At 35.5% G+C, this 19,752-nt stretch overlaps 2 protein-coding genes and 1 long non-coding RNA gene across 5 annotated transcripts in view; 1 reads left to right on the top strand and 2 right to left on the bottom strand.

Annotated features, from left to right (window-relative positions):
• Positions 1-278: 278 nt before the first annotated feature.
• LOC130219503 (ras-related protein Rab-19) lies at positions 279-7,920 on the top strand. Of its 3 annotated transcripts, none has more exons than XR_008836065.1 (6): positions 279-336; positions 1,633-1,680; positions 1,874-2,062; positions 3,757-3,940; positions 5,605-6,221; positions 6,390-7,920. XR_008836065.1 is itself a non-coding variant. In XM_056451924.1 (5 exons), exons 2-5 carry the CDS (start codon positions 1,639-1,641, stop codon positions 5,877-5,879), a joined length of 690 nt encoding a protein of 229 aa, XP_056307899.1. In that variant the 5' UTR covers positions 279-336; positions 1,633-1,638; the 3' UTR covers positions 5,880-7,920. The 3 variants fall into 3 exon arrangements, 1 of the variants encoding a protein (XP_056307899.1); XR_008836064.1 differs by having other exon boundaries at positions 6,300-7,920; XM_056451924.1 differs by having other exon boundaries at positions 5,605-7,920.
• On the bottom strand, positions 7,656-9,682 carry LOC130219504 (uncharacterized). Its single transcript, XR_008836066.1, has 2 exons — positions 8,500-9,682; positions 7,656-8,395 (listed from the first exon to the last, which is right to left on the bottom strand). It is a non-coding gene; the product is annotated as an uncharacterized LOC130219504 (long non-coding RNA).
• Positions 9,683-10,077: 395 nt separating this feature from the next.
• Positions 10,078-19,752, bottom strand: part of hdhd5 (haloacid dehalogenase like hydrolase domain containing 5) — a 16,604-nt gene continuing 6,929 nt past the window's right edge. The window contains exons 7-8 of the mRNA XM_056451782.1: positions 16,010-16,198; positions 10,078-11,859 (exon numbers count right to left, since the gene is read on the bottom strand). Of these exons, the coding sequence (XP_056307757.1) occupies positions 11,448-11,859; positions 16,010-16,198 (601 nt within the window). The 3' untranslated portion in view covers positions 10,078-11,447. The remainder of the gene's footprint in view (positions 11,860-16,009; positions 16,199-19,752) is intronic.

The raw sequence follows: 19,752 nt of genomic DNA, 5'->3' as shown, positions 1-19,752 counted from the left end.
TTGAAGACTTGTTTACAGGCTTGTCTTTCTTTGTGTCAATTTTCAGCAGTCTGTGTTTGTGCTGCTGAAGCTTAACAAAAGACTGATTTTCTGAGATGAACAGGAGGAGTGTTTGACAGATACACAAACACAGATCTCTGAGCTGAACAGATGTGCTCATTGTCCAGTGCAGCTGATGACGTGATTGTGTGTGATTGTGTGTGTGTGTGTGTGTGTGTGTGTGTGTGTGTGTGTGTGTGTGTGTGTGTGTGTGTGTTCATGCATTCAGTTAATACAAACAGTACTGTAGATTTCATTCTTCATTTTCTCTTTTCACTTCACTGGACCAGAGATACTGTAAGTGCCACTTAATAATAACAATAATAATAATAATACAATGTACTATAATACAAAATACTATTGTTAATATATATTTTATATTGAAAATATAGGTTGACCAAAGATAAAAATGTAATAATTTAAATTAAAACATTTAATTTAATAAAACCCTATGATTATGTAGTTTTATATTTATATTTATATATGTATGTGTATATATATATATATATATATATATATATATATATATATATATATATATATATATAATATTATTATTATTTTTTTATCCTTTACTGCTATAATATCTAAAAGTTAAAAGACTTTAAATACATATTTTAAAAAAACAATATAAAGGAGAAAACAAAAACTTTAATAAGTATGTTTGTCATTTGTATTATTTGGAAAAAAAGTAATGCAAGTTATGTTATCAGATTACTTTTTAAGTAACTAGTAATGCATTACCTTTCGACAACATATTTCCTTGAAAATTAAAAAGTAAAACCAGTTACTTGCTAGCATTTATACTTTTTTCCTTTTGTTGAGAGAAGTCAGCAATAAGTGCAGATGTGTTTGTTGTGTAGCCAATATGATTCTTAATTACGTAACACATTACTTTGAAAGTAACTTAGTACCATATTTAGTTACTTTTAGACTGTAATAAATTACTTTTAAGTAACTTTCCTCAGTTCAGTTGTACATTAATCCCTACTTGTTTACATATGGGTGATGACTGACTAAATCGCAGCAGAAAATGCTCATAGTAACAATAGATTATTTCTTAATTTTCAAGCGTTTTTTAAGACAGACCAGTTACTTTGCCTTCTCGTTTATTTATCCTCGATCCCTGTGTTGAGAAATCGGCAAGCGGTGTTTGTTGTGTACGATGTGTAAATATACAAAGTAACGTAAGTAACGTAACGCATAACGACTAACGATGTAGTTAATAAAGTAATAACTCAAGATTGAAATATTAATTTTAACAGTTGAACTTTCCACAATACTGTTTATGAATCAACTGCATGTTGTTTTGACCGCGCATACGAATAACTGACAAAATTGTAGCACCTGAAAATATTCGCTAAATCATATTTGTTTGGAGACACTTAAGCAGTGAATTCAGTGTGATTGTGTGTTAAAGAGTCACTTCAGTGTTTATATCCTGTTCTGCCGAGCAAAGGTCACCTTTCAAGACAGCACTGTTTATGCTCGATTTCACACGTACTTTAAAAACTGTTTATCTACAGCAGACGGAAGACAGTTTTTCTCTATAACATTAGCATTAGCTTTGTGTGTGTTTTTGTGTTTGTGCAGACGGAGATGCAGTGGTGCAGGACGTCTCTCTTTTCCAGGTATACACAGGTGTGTCTGTTTGCATTTCACTCAAACACAGAGGACAAAACGAGTGGGACTTGAGGTCAAACCGACTTTATTTAGTATGGAGGTTTATTAGCGCTAGCATACAGAAGTGCTCAGAATGGCGTAGCATATTAGCTGGCATTTACTGTAGGTGTAACTTGTGTGAGTGTGGTGAGTATTTATTGCAGAAATGCAGTCCGCAGGGCGAGAGGACGAGGAGTGCTGTGATTTTCTGTTCAAGATCATCCTGATTGGAGACAGTAATGTGGGGAAGACCTGTGTCATCCAGAGCTTTAGGTCGGCAGAGGTCACTGAACTGCAGCACAACACTATTGGAGTGGATTTCACCGTGCGCAGCGTCGATGTTGACGGCAGGAGAGTCAAGGTGAAGACGTTTATTTTTTTCATGTGTAAAACAAATAAATCATCACCTTTACATATTTTATTTAGTTCAATAATCACTTTAAAACAGTACTTATTACATGCTACATTATAAAAAAAAATGCTGGGTTGCATACAATTGATTTGAGTTGGGACAACATCAAGGAATTAAGTTAACTTAGTAGTTTTTACAAATTTAAGTGGATTGAACATGAGACAATTAAGTTAACTTAGTAGTTTTTACAAATTTAAGTGGATTGAACATTAACCAATTAAGTTAACTTAGTAGTTTTTACAAATTTAAGTGGATTGAACATTAACCAATTAAGTTAACTTAGTAGTTTTTACAAATTTAAGTGGATTGAACATTAAACAATTAAGTTAACTTAGTAGGTTTTACAAATTTAAGTGTATTGAACATGAGACAATTAAGTTAACTTAGTAGTTTTTACAAATTTAAGTGGATTGAACATTAACCAATTAAGTTAACCTAGTAGTTTTTACAAATTTAAGTAGATTGAACATTAACCAATTAAGTTAACTTAGTAGTTTTTACAAATTTAAGTGGATTGAACATTAACCAATTAAGTTAACTTAGTAGTTTTTACAAATTTAAGTGTATTGAACATTAAACAATTAAGTTAACTTAGTAGGTTTTACAAATTTAAGTGTATAGAATATGAGACAATTAAGTTAACTTAGTAGTTTTTACAAATTTAAGTGGATTGAACATGAGACAACTAAGTTAACTTAGTAGTTTTTACAAATTTAAGTAGATTGAACATAAAACAAATAAGTTGCCCCCTAAAAACTCAAGAATTGTGTTGTTTCAACTAATTTTAAATAAGTAGTTTGAACAAACAACAAACGTCTTTTTGAGTGTGTGTTTATCACTTTTATTATTGTGTTTTAATATATTAAATACTAATAATTAAAGATGAAAGGATATGCAACAATCAACACTTACATTGCATAATAAAATAATACATTATACAGAAAGTGATACATTTATATTATTTTATAGGAGAAATGTAATTATTTATAATAGTTTAGTTAAAAATAATATTATAATACATAAAACAATTGAGTTAATAAATAAATACTTATTTTTCATTGTTTAATTGCTATATTTTTCTTTGATGCTATAGAATATTATATTTGTGCATATACATTAATTTAGTCAGTACTAAAGCTAAATCTGGAGCTAATCTAACAAAATAATTTATGATAATGGTCCAAAAATCTGTACACATATTTATATCCAATATATGTAATATTAAATAAAAATGTAAAAAGAAATAAAAACATCTAAACGTTTTGTACTTTTTTTTTTTTTTTTTTTGCAATATTTCGATTGAATTTAAATGTATTATCTTTCTTTTTCCTAAGATGTTCAGTGACCAAACTCTTATTTTAATAAAGATATCTGTTTAATAAATCTGTTTCATTCAAATGCACTCAAAAAATCTAATGGATACAAATATTAATTTTCAAAATGAGGTGTACTCATTTATGCTGACCAGTGTGTGTATGTATATACATCATTCTCTCTACACAGACAAGACAAACACACACATGTATATGTAGGCTATTATAAGTTTAAATGTACATTTTTGTATTCTGTTTTTATAGTGTATCATGAAATGTATTTAAACCGTATGATTGTTAATGAATGATAATTAAGCATTAAATGTTCAGATGCAGGTGTGGGACACGGCGGGACAGGAGCGTTTCCGCACCATCACTCAGAGTTATTACCGCAGTGCTCACGGTGCTATGATTGCGTATGATCTGAGCCGCCGCGACACTTTCGACTCTCTGCCGCACTGGATTCAGGCGCTGGAGCAGTACGGAGCTGCCAGCCTCGTCCTCGTACTCATCGGTCAGACACACACACACATCATCATTTAATTCAGTTTTACATTTATACACATCACTATTTCTTCCTTATTTAAATAATAATTATTATTATATATTCCTTTTGATAAAATGTGTGTATTTTAAAGTTGTTTACTACAGTTTTACATTTTATACATTGGTATTTCTTTATTTATTTACATTTTATGCATGATGATGATAATAATAATAATAATAATAATAATAATTATTATTATTATTATTAGATATTCCTTCGAATAAAAATGTGTGTATTTTAAAGTTGTTTACTACAGTTTTACATTTCATACATCAGTATTTCTTTATTTATTTACATTTAATGCCATTATTATTATTATTATTATTATTATTATTATTATTATTATTATTAATATTATGTATTCCTCTTGATACAATTTGTGTATTTTGGATTATATTTATTTGTTTATTTTTTAGTATAGTTATAATTAATTGTATACATGTACTATTTGAACACACACACACACACACACATTCACACACACACATATATATATATATATAGAGAGAGAAAGAGAGAATTATATAGATTTTTAAAAAATAATTTCTTCTATTTGTTTATTTTATTAATTAGTATTTAAAAATGTTCTTTATTTTATTTAAAAACATTGTTTTGTAATGCTGATACAATAATAATAATGATAATGGATAATGATATATTATGGAAAAGAAGTTAAATTAATAAATATAAATATTTAAATTGAATTTAATAAATTTTTGAACAACCGAATAATAGGAACAATTTATTAAAAAATTGTGAATGAGCCATTGTAAAATAAGTGGTTAAATGAATAGATTTAAATTAATGTATTTAATTCAATAAACTTATTTTATATTTCAATGATTTAAGAACAAACAAATGAATTGAAGCATTTATTTCATTAATTAATTTTCAATAACTTAAATTGTAACATTTATTCGTCTGACATTTACTAATGTTCACATAAAATACAGGTAATCATCGTACTTTGCTTTATTTTAGGATATTTGTGTTTATTTTTTACTTTATTTCTTATTATTTTAAGGAATAAATTAATTATTAGCATTTTATAAAACTTCAAACGCAATTTGGAAATTAATATTTACATTGTTACATGGCTGAGCAGTGTGTGTGTGTGTGTGTGTGTGTGTGTGTATGTGTGTGTATATATGTATATTTCACTCTATACAGACAAAACAAACACACGTATATGTAACACACACACACACACACACACACACACACACACACACACACACTCACAGATATGTATTATGTTTTAACGTACAGTTTTATATTTTGTATTTACAATTTTATATAATTTATAATGTATAAATGTAATTTTTAACTATTCATTTGTCTGACATTTGCTAATAGTCACCTAAAATACAGCTAAACAAATATTTTTGCAATATACAGTACTTTGCTTTATTTTAGGATATTTGTATTTATTTTTAACTATATTTTTTTAAGGAATTTATTAATTAACACCATTTCTTAAAACTCCAAACCCAAATGAAGATTCTGTTACATTGCATACAGTCACTCATGGTTTGCTAAGTTTGATTTGTCACAGTGATGGGTTATTTAGCATGAAATCTGGGAACTCCTCAGTCTGTGTTGTTGAAGCAATATTACTCTCCGTCCTGCAGGTAATAAGTGTGATCTGGAGGCGCAGCGGCAGGTGCTGTTCGAGGACGCCTGTACGCTAGCGGAGCGCAGCGGGGCTCTGGCTGCTCTAGAAACCTCCGCCAAACACCATCACAACATCGAGGAGGCTTTCCAACTGATGGCCAGAGAACTCATAGTGCGACACGGAGGAATACATTATCAGGACAACCAATCAGATTCACCCACCGTCTACCTGCACTCGGACTCTCATCCAATAGGAGGAGAACAGTTGGAGAAGAGGTCATGTGACTGCTAACAACCAATTAGATTCGCCTGTCATCCTGCTCTCCGACTCTCATCCGATAGGAGAAAGGATAAATACAAAAACAGGTCGAGGTCATTTGACTGCTAACAACCAATCAGATTCATCCACTGTCAACCTGCACTCTGACTTTCATCCAGTAGGAGGAGGAGAAATATGAAGAGATCATGTGACTGCTAACAACCAATGAGATTCACCCACCGTTTACCTGCACTCCGACTTTTATCCAATACGAAGAGAACAGATGAAGAGGTCCTTGACTGTTAACAACTAATCAGATTCACCTACTGTATACCTGCGCTCTGACTCTCATCCAATAGGAGAACATATGAAGAGGTCATGTGACTGCTAACCAAACAGATTCACCTACTGTATACCTGCACTCTCTCATCCAGTAGGAAAACAGATGAAAAGGTCATGTGACTGCTTACAACCAATCAGATTCACCCTTACTGTCTACCTGCACTCTGACTCTCATCCAATAGGAGAACAGATGGAGACGAGGTCATGTGACTGCTAACAACCAATCAGATTCACCCTTACTGTCTACCTGCACTCTGACTCTCATCCAATAGGAGAACAGATGGAGACGAGGTCATGTGACTGGAAACAACCAATCAGATTCACCTAGTCAACCTACACTCCGACTCTCATCCAATAGGAGAACATATGAAGAGGTCATGTGACTGCTAACAGCCAATCAGATTCACCTACTGTATACCTGCACTCTGACTCTCATCCAGTAGGAATACAGACGGTGGTCATGTGACTGCTAACAACCAATCAGATTCACCCTTACTCTCTACCTGCACTCTCTCATCCAATAGAACATATGAAAAGGTCAAGTGACTGCTAACAACCAATCAGATTCACCTTCTGTCATCCTGCACTCTGACTCTCATCCAATTGGAGGAGAACAATTGGAGAAGAGGTCATGTGACTGCTAACAACCAATCAGATTCACCTACTGTCTACCTGCAGTCCGACGCTCATCCAATAGGAAAACAGATGGAGAAAAGGTCATGTGACTGCTAACAACCAATCAGATTAACTGATGAAGTAGAGGTCGTGTGACTGCTGTCTATTTCTGATTTAGTTAGGTTGTTTTGTTATTTAATAATAATGAATTTGAATATAACGCTATGGAAAAAAAATGAAGAGATAAGTCAATTCACCGTTTAGATTTACTGGATTTATTAGCTACAGTTTTAATATGCTGTTATATTCAGTGCAGGTCTGAGAATATTTCTTCAAAAACTGTCAATTAGACCAGAAAATTGACCAAATAGACAAAAATTGATCAGAATACAAAATATTTTCATTTATTGCACCTGAAAATCAGGTTTATTCCACCACATATTTATTATTTTATATTATTATTATTATTATTTCAATCAACTGAAGTTAAATTATTGGTGTTAGTCTTAAGATTAATATAAATATACATGTAAACACAGCACCTTTCTTACTTTATGCCACAAAAAACACTCCAAAAGACGTTTTACTTTAAACTATTGATGCCACATCTTCCAAATTAAGGCAAATACTTTTATATTTTCACCTAGTCTATTCATTTTTCCATAGCTTTATGTATATGATGTAGAAAATAAATTATATATAATATTTATGACTTAATATATATTTTCTCGTATGTAAATGTGTGTAAAAGTAGAGTATAACATTAGCATTAATTAACCATTAATCTATTTTATTGAAATAAATATGGTCAGAACTGTATATGAATGTAAATTAAAAAAGAAATACAAGAAAACAAATGAGCGCAGCGTTTATTGAATAAACACTGTAAACAAATGTCTTTGTGGAGAACATTTGACACATTTGTCCTGCAGTAGGTTGTGTGCAGGACAGTAAAATAATTAAAACGTAAAGAAAACAGTCAATAATGCAATCCTTGTTGTTTCGTAAAAACAACCAAAGACATTTAAAGAAGTAGATATGAAATGAAGGGGTTTTGTGTATGGTAAACCTTCATAACAAACAAATGATAAACAACATTAACGCAAAAAACAACCGACATAACAAATAATCAGACTGCAGAAAACATTTCTAAACCTTGAACGAGTTTTACATTTAAAATACAGCGTGACATGTTAAAGAAATATATAGTTAGCTACATAAATAACTCAAACTTAATGTAAGTATTCGTCCAGTGTGATCGGCTCAGAAATACAGAAAAAAACTGAACAAACTAACTGAGGCGAATGTGAACTCATGGCGGATTTTTCAGACAAAACGCACATACTGGCCGCTTGCTGGAGGTCTATGGCGTTGTGTTGTTTCTCATTATAGCTTCATAAATTATCGTCTTCGCTTGCTGGAAGCATTTAACCTTGTGTTCGTGATAGAAATCGCACTGAGTTTCAATTATTGCTGGAAGGGATACAGCTGCGGACGAAAGTTGAGGAGAATATAAAATTGTGCATTAATTGTACTTTATTAACGTCTACCCCAACCCAACCATCATAGTAATGCAAAAGCAGTCATTATACCTCGTATTATTCATATTATTTATTAAATTACCCATTAAAATTGTATTTTATTAACATCTACTCCAACCCTAAACCTCACAGTAATGTAAAAACAGTCATTATACTATAGTATTATTGATATTATTTAATAAATTACGCATTAAATTGATTTTTATTAACGTCTACCCCTACTCCAACCATCACAGTAATGTAAAAACAGCAATTATACAGAGTATTATTCATATCGTTTATTAAATTAAGCATTAAATTGTATTTTATTAACGTTTACTCAACCCTCACAGTACTTTAAAAATATCACAGTCACAACAATTATGCTGTTTATTGATGTGAGCAACCGCAGCTGTATCCCTTTTAGACTTTACCCTGAATCAATCTTCTAACACTTCGACTTTACCCATAATGCACTTGAGGAAGCGTATAAACTTCTAAGTCCTGTCCCAAATGGTGCACTGGGTATGTGTAGATGGTAAACAAACATCATGTAAAATAATTTGTTTTCATGTAAATAGCTGCATTTAATTCAAACGACAATGATTTGCCTGAATGAGGACTGTGTGTAAATCCCTTCAAACCTTTCTCACAACGAAGATTACCATGTAGACAAGACTGACTATGAATGCATTATTTGGGACGAGTCACAAAATCTACACCAAACACGAGCCGGTTTGTGATTTCTGAGGTTGTTTAAATTGAAAGTGTCTGTAACGCTTTAGTTTAAGTATCAAATCTCACTATTACCTTATTATTAAAGGGCACATAGTTTACCTCTTTTTTATGATTTAATATTATTATTATGGTTCTTCTGAGTGTGCCAGTTTAGGTTCAGTTTAAAACACAATTCAGATTTTTTTATTATAATTTGTTAAAAAGTGTCATGTTGGGGGCGTGTCCACAGCTCGCTGATTTATGGGTGTGTTGCTTCACATGTAAATTAGTTTCGGCTTCCCGCCAACGTAACAAGGGGGCGGGGCCATGAGCTCACCCGCTCTGCATTTGCAACAGAGTCTGACAGGCAGACTGCGAGAAGGAGAGAGAGGATCACCATTCAGTCGTACATATACGACTCGGACACAGACCAAGCAGAGAGTAGAGTACAAAATCATTTGTGTCTTTGTACAGTTTTACAGCCAACTGTGTGCTAGTTTCAAGTGCCGAGCTTGTACACAGAAACTAATAACCACGCACACTGAATTAACTTTGACTGAGGCACCGGATGCGCCGCTCGAAGCCGCGACACGGCACACCAGACACTCTCTGTGGTGCGGCAGAAACATGAAGTGTCCCGAATCGTCGCAACACGTATTTTTGAATTCTAAACATAGGTTTCTGCAGCAGTCCGCGGCGCCCAGCCGTCGACTTGAGTGTACCCTGATAGAAACCGATGTTTAGAATTCTAAAACGCATGCTAGTTAAGATCACAGGGAGCTTCTGGGATCGCGAGAAATGCAAACGGCTGAAGTATAAGGTAGACTCAATGAGAAGTACACATGTTTGCAAACCTACCTAAAGATACAACCAATAATTCTGATTAGAGCGATAATGTGGAGAATATTGCTCTTGTGTTGAGCCCAATGAGCCTTACATCTAAAAATAGAGCTAGCGTGTTCCTTTAATGATATTGATTCGACTCACGCTGAAAATGGCGGACGTGAATCAACAAACTGAGGATATGATGACGCGCCTGTCAATCAATATTGGTGGGCGGGGGGACCGCACTCCTACGTAAAGTTGCGGTCGATTTGAAAACAGCTCCAATTGGTCCACCGTTTTTTATGTTGTTAAATTGAAAAAAAAGGCACTGGGTGTGCTTATATCACCCCCATATGACGGTCTATACACCATACATGCACATATGTGTCCAAACAGCTTGAAAAGTAGATTTTTTACCATAGGTGCCCTTTAAGATATTGGCTGTTTATTCTGAAAGATGACGTGCATTTTAGTTCAGTTGCATTGAATGAACTTTTATTTGATCAATTCTCTGTATATTGGGGGGTGACCTGTGCCTCAACCCCGTACAAACTGATAGGTGTGAACTAAACGACCCTTTTACGATAGGTGTATAAACAAATCAACAGCTGAAACATCTGATAAGAGGGTCCTGCTGAGCTTGGTAAACACAGAATGGTTTGTTTCTTGCTAGTGTAAAGTGCTGTCTCACAGACAGTACTTTGGGTTAAGTTACTTGAAGACCGACGAGTTAACATTGATGTTGAGGAACTGCACTATTCATTGTCTTCAATAAAGTCTTCTAGCCAAAAGAAATTTGGTCAGCTTACTTATTTGATGTATTAGAGTCATCTAATATATTGGCGAACCACCCAAGAACGCTTAAGCCAAATACAGCGAAATCTAACAATTCCCAGCAGACACACAACATCATATGATGCCCGCAGCGCAGTTGCACTGTGTCCGCGCACAGTCCACGGTTTCTCAACCACGTTCCTAGAGGACCACCAGCACTGCATGTTTTGGATGTCTCCTTCATCTGTCTCGTTTCAGTCTCTGCTAATGAGCTGATGATCTGAATCAGGTGTGTTTGATTAAGGAGACACGAAAAATGTGCAGAGCTGGTGGTCCTCCAGGAATTTGGTTGAGAAACACTGCATTATGTGAAATAGTGAAATAGGCTAAGTGAAATAGTAGTTTTGTTTCCAACCCTGTCAATCAAAGGCCGATTCGCCAGGTCTCGGAACGCTTGTGACATTACCAATCCTTTGAACGGATTTGGTCACGTGACCTGGGTGTTTTCAAACGTTTCAGAGCAGTGTTTCGAAAACTGTTGTGGTTTGGGATCTCGAGACAATGTTAAAACATTGTTTACCATAAGCCATCCCTACCAATCGGTTTTTAAGTTTCAAAATAAAATAATATTTGATTAAACAAACAATTGCCCACATGAAAGAACTCAAAAAAGTCTTCGTTTCATTACTAATAGACACTGTTTTAAATGTTATTATAATAGGTCTGAGCGAGAAGTTGAAAATCTAACCAATCTGAGGGATTCATTAAAACCCTCAGGGGGGTGGCGATTTCAGATTCAGCAGTCGGTTTACTCCAGTGGCCAACCCTCCAGCTGGAAGACCAGCTCCACTCCATCTCGAACGTCATTGACAATGAAGGATGGCTGGGTCAGGCTTGGGTCGAAGCGGAAGTCTCGATGTCCGTGGAAGATTCTGTGCTCTGTGAGCGTCTCCTGAGGATCTGTCGGCAGGTCCTGGCTGTCACGGTTGTAGACGCCGGTGCAGACCAGGATAGAGCTGCAGCCTTCAGGCAGATGGTGTTCAAACGAGCCTCCCACCATCACCTGTCCTGAACATTTGGCATCGTCACAGTGCAGATCTGCTGTCATCTGACTGGCTGCGCCGCCCTGCGCCTGGACCTGTGGCGCACGACTGCGGTTCATCGCTTTGAGGTATCGGTTGTACAGGTTTGCACCATAAATATCAGCCATGGGGTTGTCACTGTGAGAGAGAGATGTACATTTTTTTATTCGATGTTTGACGTAATCTCAACTGAAACATGAAGAGAGGGCGGGGATTAGTGTAGCTCCTCCCTTTTTAAAACAGCTAATTGACCTTATTCTTCAATGCGGAAGTCTGCGTGTTTTTCGATTGTTTTAGAACTACCGATTTAGTTGCCTATAGGAGAAATGACTAGGAATAATAAACGGCAGAAAACGGTCAAACTACTCACTCTACAAACAAGTGTTTGCATGACTATACAGACAAGGTAGAATAATATAATAAAAAAAAAGATCAGTTTGCAACACCAAGCAGCAAAACGAGCAGTTTTTAATGTTTAAAAATGAATGGAAGTGAATGAGACCGGAAGTCTCGAGCCAAAATGGCTGCACCCACTCGTACGCGGAGAATAAGGTGAATAGCGTTTTGTTTTAATCGCAGCTCTGCCAGTGAAAGTGGTTAAGCTGCGGTCGCACCAGAGTTTGTGTGTGCGAAATTCTGTTGTACGGCGCTGCGAACAGGGTCGGGATTAAACAAGATGTTTAGACATTAAAAAAAGCCAGCGATTAGCTCCATGTTTTAAATTTCTGTTCAGAGAGGTCATATTTTGATCCTCAATTGGTCTCGCAGTCAAGTGATGCGATTTCGCAGGTCAGAGTTTACCAAGCTTGAACTTTGCGCAACTTGCGAAACTTGACGCATGACCTTGCGTTTCCGGTCTGACGCATTCGCGTGTGTATGAATGGAAGTCTATGGGAGGAAAAGCCCAGTGTGAACGCAGCTTTAAGCTCAAGCGCATCAAATGAAAAGCAAATGAGAAGAAGGGGGTGGGGCATCTCAGACACTAGAGAGCATTTGATTGGTCAGAAGATTTGATGAAAAACTATGAGTACGAGGAGATGTAAAACTAAATTGTTGATCTATTTAGTCGTAAGTGACAAACTATAAGCTTTGGATGTTTATATCAGGTTTATATTTTTTATAATTATTTTTTTAGGGGTTTTCACCTTTATTTGACAGGACAGTAGAGAGAATTGACAGGAAAATGTGGGGAGCAGAAAGAATCGGCGTAGGACCTCGAAACGGGAATCGAACTCAGGTCACCGTGAACACCGGAGTGCATGGGTCTGTGAATTTTCCACTACGCCATTGGCACCGACAGGTTTATCATTTCTGAAAGTGAATTTCGTCACTGTTTTGGTGCACACTAGCTTATAAAATCAGAATGAGAAAGAGAAAGCTTTATTGCCAGGTATGTTCACACATACGAGGAATTTGTTTTCGTGACAGAGCTTCTACAGTGCAACAGTAATACAGAGACAGGACAAAAAACATATAATAAATATATTTAAAAAAATAGAAGTAGTGATAGATATCCTTATTTTAATTTCACGGGACCTCAAATTGCTAAACAGAAGAGTACAGTTTGAAAAGATTTGATGTTGGTTTTAGAAAGCTTTGTGAGATAGCATGTTATCATATTATGGTCAGCATCAATTAGCATGTTTTTAGCATGTATTAGCATCACCAACCTGATTTCACCAAGTAGGACATGTTCCTGGTTTAACATCTACGTTGATCCTGGAACAACATTCCAATCAGCCAATCAGTATTAAGGGATATGTTTACCATTTATGTTAAGTTTAGGCTTAAGGTTAGGTTTATGCACATTTAAAAGTTTTATGCAACTACTATTACCCTCTGATTTTGGGAATAATTTACAGTTATGGTTGGGTTTAGACAAAAATGATGTTCCAGGATCAACATAGATGTAAAGCGCACTTGGCAAAATCATGACATGCTAGTAGCATGTTGCTATCAAGAATTTACATTTTAAAATGTTGTTAGCATAAGTTAACATGTTAGCATGTTGCTAGCAGGAATTGTAGTATGGACAGCATGAATTAGCACGTTTCTATCTAGCAAGAGTTTCTCTGTTACCAGCATGTATCTAGCATGGGTTAGCATTTTGTTAGAATGATTTAACCTGTTGCTACCATGAATTAACAAAAATTAGCATCCTTGCATTAATTAAAATTTGCAAGCATGTTTCTAGAATAAATGACCATGTTGCTAGCATGTTTCCAACATGAATTACCACGCTGCTCGCATTTTCCTAGCATAAATCAGCAGGAATTGGCATGTTGGTACTGTTTGTTGCATAAAGTAGCATGTTGCTTGCATGTTTCTACTATGAATTACTTTTTAACACATATTTCCTTTTTTAATAGATAAATGAAGCCTTGGTGATTTATCAGAAGAGACTATCAGAAGCATTAAAAAGATAGGGGCTTGTAATTTCCAATTTTTTTACACAGACATGCTTCATAAGACATCAGTGTATTGTCAGTCATAGGAATTCATTCATTCATTCATTCATTTTCCTTCGGCTTAGCCTCTATTTCAGAGTCGCCACAGCAGAATGAACTGCTAACTATTCCAGCACATGTTTTACGCAGCAGATGCCCTTGCAGCCGCAACCCAGTACTGGAGAAACACATATACACACTCATTCACACAATTTAGTTTATTCAATTCCCCTATAGCACATGTGTGGACTGTGGGGGAAAACCGGAGCATCCGGAAGAAACCCACGCCAACATAGGGAGAACATGCAAACTCCACACAGAAATGTTAACTGACCCAGCTGGGACTCAAACCAGTGACCTTCTTGCTGTGAGTCGACAGTGCTAACCACTGTGCCGCCCTCAGAGGTATTCATCCTTTATATATTTATATTGTCTCTGCATTTTTTTGCACTCTTAAAGGTGCAGTATGTAAATTTGACACCCAGTGGTTGAACTAGGTATTGCACTCCTGGATCAAAACAAACGCAAGAGCAGGTTGCCAGATTGAGGACAGGAGCGAGTGATTTAAACTGTGTTGTAAATAAAAGCAACGGCACCCGATAGAAGGAATATTCTCCATATTAAAAGGAGTTTTTGTCCTAATAAACACCTCGAATTGATGGATTAGAAACGGCTTCTATTTCTCACAGGTGAACAACAGAAAACTATGATCACCTCAGGTGCACCTCATGTGCTTTATTCAGTGTTAAATGCTAATAATGTGAGTCTGAATGCCATTTTACATGACATTTATTACCATACTACTGAAAGCAGCAGCAGATAGTTCACCTCAGATCTGGAAAATAAAATAAACTGTTTAAAATTTAACTTAAGCACTAAACACATATGAGTGATTCAGCATGTACATTTAATAATGATAAAGAGGGTTAATCTGTATTAATTAGATTATAAACTTTACCATTTCATGAGTGAGTGCATATTCTGTGCTTCTGAATGGCTGTATTTACATTTCTGTCGTGTTTCGTCTGGTGCAAACAGCCAAATTGCTCATCACTGTGTATCTCGTCATGAAGCGTGTTGTTAGGACATGCGATTACAGTGTAACCTGCTCATCTAATGTTTACGCTCGTAATATTTATATCATTCACTAATTATTGACCTCATGTGGAACTCTGAATCTGTCTCATTTCGGAGTCTGCTACTCTCCACTGGAGGTTGCATTTCGATCACGGACGCATGCTTTGAGATCCTTTCTGAATGAATGAATGAATAAATACGCTGTTTTCCATCAAGGCAACCCAGGCTGCTGCAATATAATAGGCTAAACTGGCATTGGGCAGGTTAAAATGACCAAAACAAAGACGGACATTTTGGCACAGAAAACACATTTTCAAAGCAGAATATCTGACTTCAGCATTGTTTTCAGATAAACAAGCATGTTCACTTACACATATTGTGGTATTTTTATGCTTTAGAAGAGTCAAAAACTTATATACAGCACCTTTAAAGTCCTGGTAACATTAATATTACATTTTATGAATCACCAAGGACCACTGATTAAACTAAAACATTTTACCAGCTTGCTTGACCTTTTGTCCATGGGTTAATATTAAACAAAACTCTAAATTTGCATAGAGTGATGTCAAGAACAATTTAACTAAAGAAACTGGCCAAAAAATTGTAAAGGGTTCATGTTAAATAGAAGAAAAATCTCATCTAATGCAGCTTACGGGTTAACTTTTGGGTTAACTTTGCCATTATTCCAATCTTTTGTAGTATATAGTATGGGTTGAGCTGCAAGATCAGTTAAACTTGTCTATTCAGCACTCAGTGAGTCTCACCCAATGGCGTAGAGTCTCTGGACAGGTCGAGTCCAGCCCAGTTTCTCCGCCTGTTCTCTAATGAGCATCTCTGCGTAGTTGTACGTCACCACGCTGGGCTTCCCGATCAGAGCCTCGTACTTCAGCTCGCAGCCTGTTATCTTCTTATAGATGCTCTCCAGACATACCAGGAACATGCCGTGACCAAATCTACAACACAGTCACATTATGGTGGCAAAAATTCATCATAAAGATCGAATCGAATCACTTTTATTATCACTTCAAAAGCGTGCAGCTTATGTGCAGGCTCCAGACGGTGCAAAATACAGTGACATACAATCAAGACAAAATGCACTTAAATACATAAATGAAGTACATAAACAGACAATGAATATGAAACAATTGTGCACATATATAGAAGCAAATTAATGACACGACAAAACAAAAACGGTTCTGATTATTACATGTTATACAGCTTAACGTTTTTGTGGAAAAATAGATCATGTGACAATCAAGGTTGCCAAGTCCACAATTTTTCCGCAGAATTGGGATACTTTTACCCATTTGTATTGAATGTTTTTTATTCTGCTGATTAAAGTATTTTCCCAGTATTGGGTTGCAGCTGGAAGGGCATTCGCTGCGTAAAACATATGCTGGATAAGATGGCAGTTCATTCCGCTGTGGTGAAAATGAATGAAAGATTAAAGTATTGATGTATTGCATTACATACGTTATTGTGGTTGTGCTGAAATATTTTACTCTGTCAAAATTAAATTCTACCACTGATAAAAAACTATGCTAAGATGATGAAAAGGAGTAGCTGCACTTTTGTGAGATATTTACAGTACTCTCCATGATTGTTGCTAAATAATAACATGTATTCTACAGCAGGAAGTCCATTGGATAATTAAATAATTAGTATCTTGAATGTCTTAAGTTTCTCAGGTATGTTTATATGTAGAGTCAAAATGATCATTTTTTAAAAACTTTTTGTCAAAAACCGTAAGAATATTAAGTAAAGATCAAGCTCCATTAAGACATTTTGTGAATTTCCTTTTATAAATATATTCATTCATTCATTTACTTTTCGGCTTAGTCCCTTTATTAATCTGGGGTCGCCACAGCAGAATGAACCGCCAACTTATCCAGCATATGTTTTACGCAGCAGATGCCCTTCCAACTGCAACCTATCACTGGGAAACATCCATACACACTCATTCGCACACATACACTACGGCCAATTTAGCTCAACCAATTCACCTGTACCACATGTTTTCAGACTTGAAGACTGGAGCACCCAGAGGAAACCCACGCCAACACCGGGAGAACATGCAAAGGGTAATAATAGCTATATGAACCAAAATCGTTCTTTGTACCAGGCTGTAAACACCTTTTTTCTGCTGTAAAGTTGGACATTCTAACAGTGCGCTTAATTGAAATTTGCTCTATTATGGAGCCAGGACTAGCGGAATTTTGATGAATTGCAGTTTTAGCTACTTCCGTATTGGCTTCCCGAGGGTCGCATTGAATGACGTAATATTCAATATAAAGCATTTAAATCGTTAAACTGCTTGAAAACTCTGCAACTAATGCATCTATATAGAACTGTCCCACGGAAATGAAATTATAAATCACATTTTTAGAGCACATTAAATTACAGTCAATCACTAATAACAGACGACGCATTAAAGTAGTAATAAGGTAATCAAAACATTCAACTTGAATTGTTTTATATCCTACTCATGAAAGAGAAAAGAGCAGAGAGGAAAAACTCAGCCATGACAAAATTCTCGTTTTATTTGATGGATACAATAAACACGTTACACCAGGGGCGTCGCTAGACCCAATTCACTGTGCCCCAGTAACAATCTCCAGTGCCCCAGTAAATGCATAGAGATGTGATTTACTTCATATGCAAGTGTATTTATTAAGAGTGGTAATTCTGAAATAAAGATGTTATTCTCCATGTGCAACCGCACCAACGCTGGTGAAAGCAATGTGGTTAATCAAAAAGCAAAATGACGCATCTCCGCGTCTGCGCAGAGAACCCGCGCGCCTCTCGCACGCGCTGCTCTTCTGCCGGTGCGAGTCCCGGTAATTAACATGCGTGCCAAAAAAGTAGGCTACTTGCTTGTCACGCGCCGCTCATGCGTTGTAAAACCGGCGTAACAGCCTTTTTTGTGTAGCTAGTCGACAAAACTAAAGTTTAAACAATATGATGGTGATCTTACTAAGCATGCATCCTGATAGATTTATTTCTATGAAGCAAAAAGGAGGGATGAGGAGATGAGAAGTCAGGGAGGCAAGACTTAACAAACCTAATTCTCTGCCATGTGTTAAGTCTAAGACAACAGATAATTCTATAAAACATATTTTTTTGTATTTTATTGAATTGTCTATAGAATATCATTGAAATGAAATTAATATTTATGCAAAAGATTTCTTAAATGATCTTAGCATATCATTCCAGTTGTGTCTAAACATTGTTTTTCAGTTACATTTAAGATTATTTAGAATAATAATTGTATAACAAGAGTACTTTTATTTATAATAAATATTTATTTATTTAAAAAATAATAATAATAAATAAATAAATATATATATATATATATATATATATATATATATATATATATATATATATATATATATATATATATATATATATATATATATATATATATAAAAAAAAATTTTGAGGAGGGGGGGAGGGGGCGGTGCCCCAGTAGAGCTTTATGTCTAGCAACGCCCCTGCGTTACACACCTTGAAAGAAAATTAAACTTCTTTCATAAACTGAAAAATAAAGTGAGATTTGGTAGGGAATTAAGGCTGCGAGTAGAGGGAGATCATTCTTCACTATCATCTGGAGCTCCTCGATGTAAACTAATCTCAGCGTCATCTCTTTTCTACCGTTATACATGAGGGGAGGCTGCCGTAAATATTTAGTTGGAACGTAGCATTACGTTTAGTTCAGTGGTGCAACACAAAAATATTTAGTAGTGTGTAAACTTTAACGTAGTGTCCCTTTAAGTCACAACTAGGCTACGTTTTAACTTACGCACTGCTGGTGCAACCCAAGCGGCAAGCTCCCGCTCTCCCTTGGAAAGCCAATACGGAAGTAACTGAAACTGCAATTCATCAAAATTCCGCTAGTCCTGGCTCCATAATAGAGCAAATTGCAATTGAGCCCACTGTTAGAATGGCCAACTTTACAGCAGAAAAAAAGTGTTTACAGCCTGCCTGGTACAAAGAACGATTTTGGTTCATATAGCCAATATTACCCTCCATGACAACTGTGAGGGGGTGAATTTTTTAATAACTCATCCATTTCCTTTATATTAGGTAATATTAAGTTTGCATAATTAAGGGCGTGGCCACTTGAGTGACAGCTAGGTTTCGCTGGTCGCGCGTCACTTCACCTCAGCTGAATCCGGCAGATTAGCCACTGATCTCGGCATATTCATCGTATTTTTGTGTTGTTTTATGTGGCTTTACACAGTCAGCTGCCTTTTGGACTTATTTCTTACAATTATCAGATGATATGGGATGCTGTGTGCACTTAATTGTGCTCACAAACCATTCATGTGGCCTCGTTTCCCATGTGAGTAAAGTTATATACTTATATACCGTCTCTATAAATGTATTTGTTTTATTTAAGATAATTTATCATTAATATTTTTCTTTAGACCCGTAAAGCACTCCAGAATGTGACAGATTGATTAGCTGTAGGCTCTAGAACAGTGAAGTGTTGTCATACAGTGTT

Source organism: Danio aesculapii, chromosome 25 (assembly GCF_903798145.1).
Source record: "Danio aesculapii chromosome 25, fDanAes4.1, whole genome shotgun sequence".
Lineage (NCBI taxonomy): Eukaryota > Metazoa > Chordata > Actinopteri > Cypriniformes > Danionidae > Danio > Danio aesculapii.
The sequence above is the reverse complement of the archived record's forward strand: the minus strand, read 5'-3'. Positions and strand labels throughout refer to the sequence as shown.

Excerpts from the sequence above, each read along its gene's own strand:
- LOC130219503 (XM_056451924.1), top strand. The coding sequence starts at position 1,639 with ATGCAGTGGTGCAGGACGTCTCTCTTTTCCAGGTATACACAG. Across the intron at positions 1,681-1,873 it reads TCTTTTCCAGGTATACACAG|TCCGCAGGGCGAGAGGACGA; the intron begins GTGTGTCTGTTT and ends GCAGAAATGCAG. Across the intron at positions 2,063-3,756 it reads TTGACGGCAGGAGAGTCAAG|ATGCAGGTGTGGGACACGGC; the intron begins GTGAAGACGTTT and ends TTAAATGTTCAG.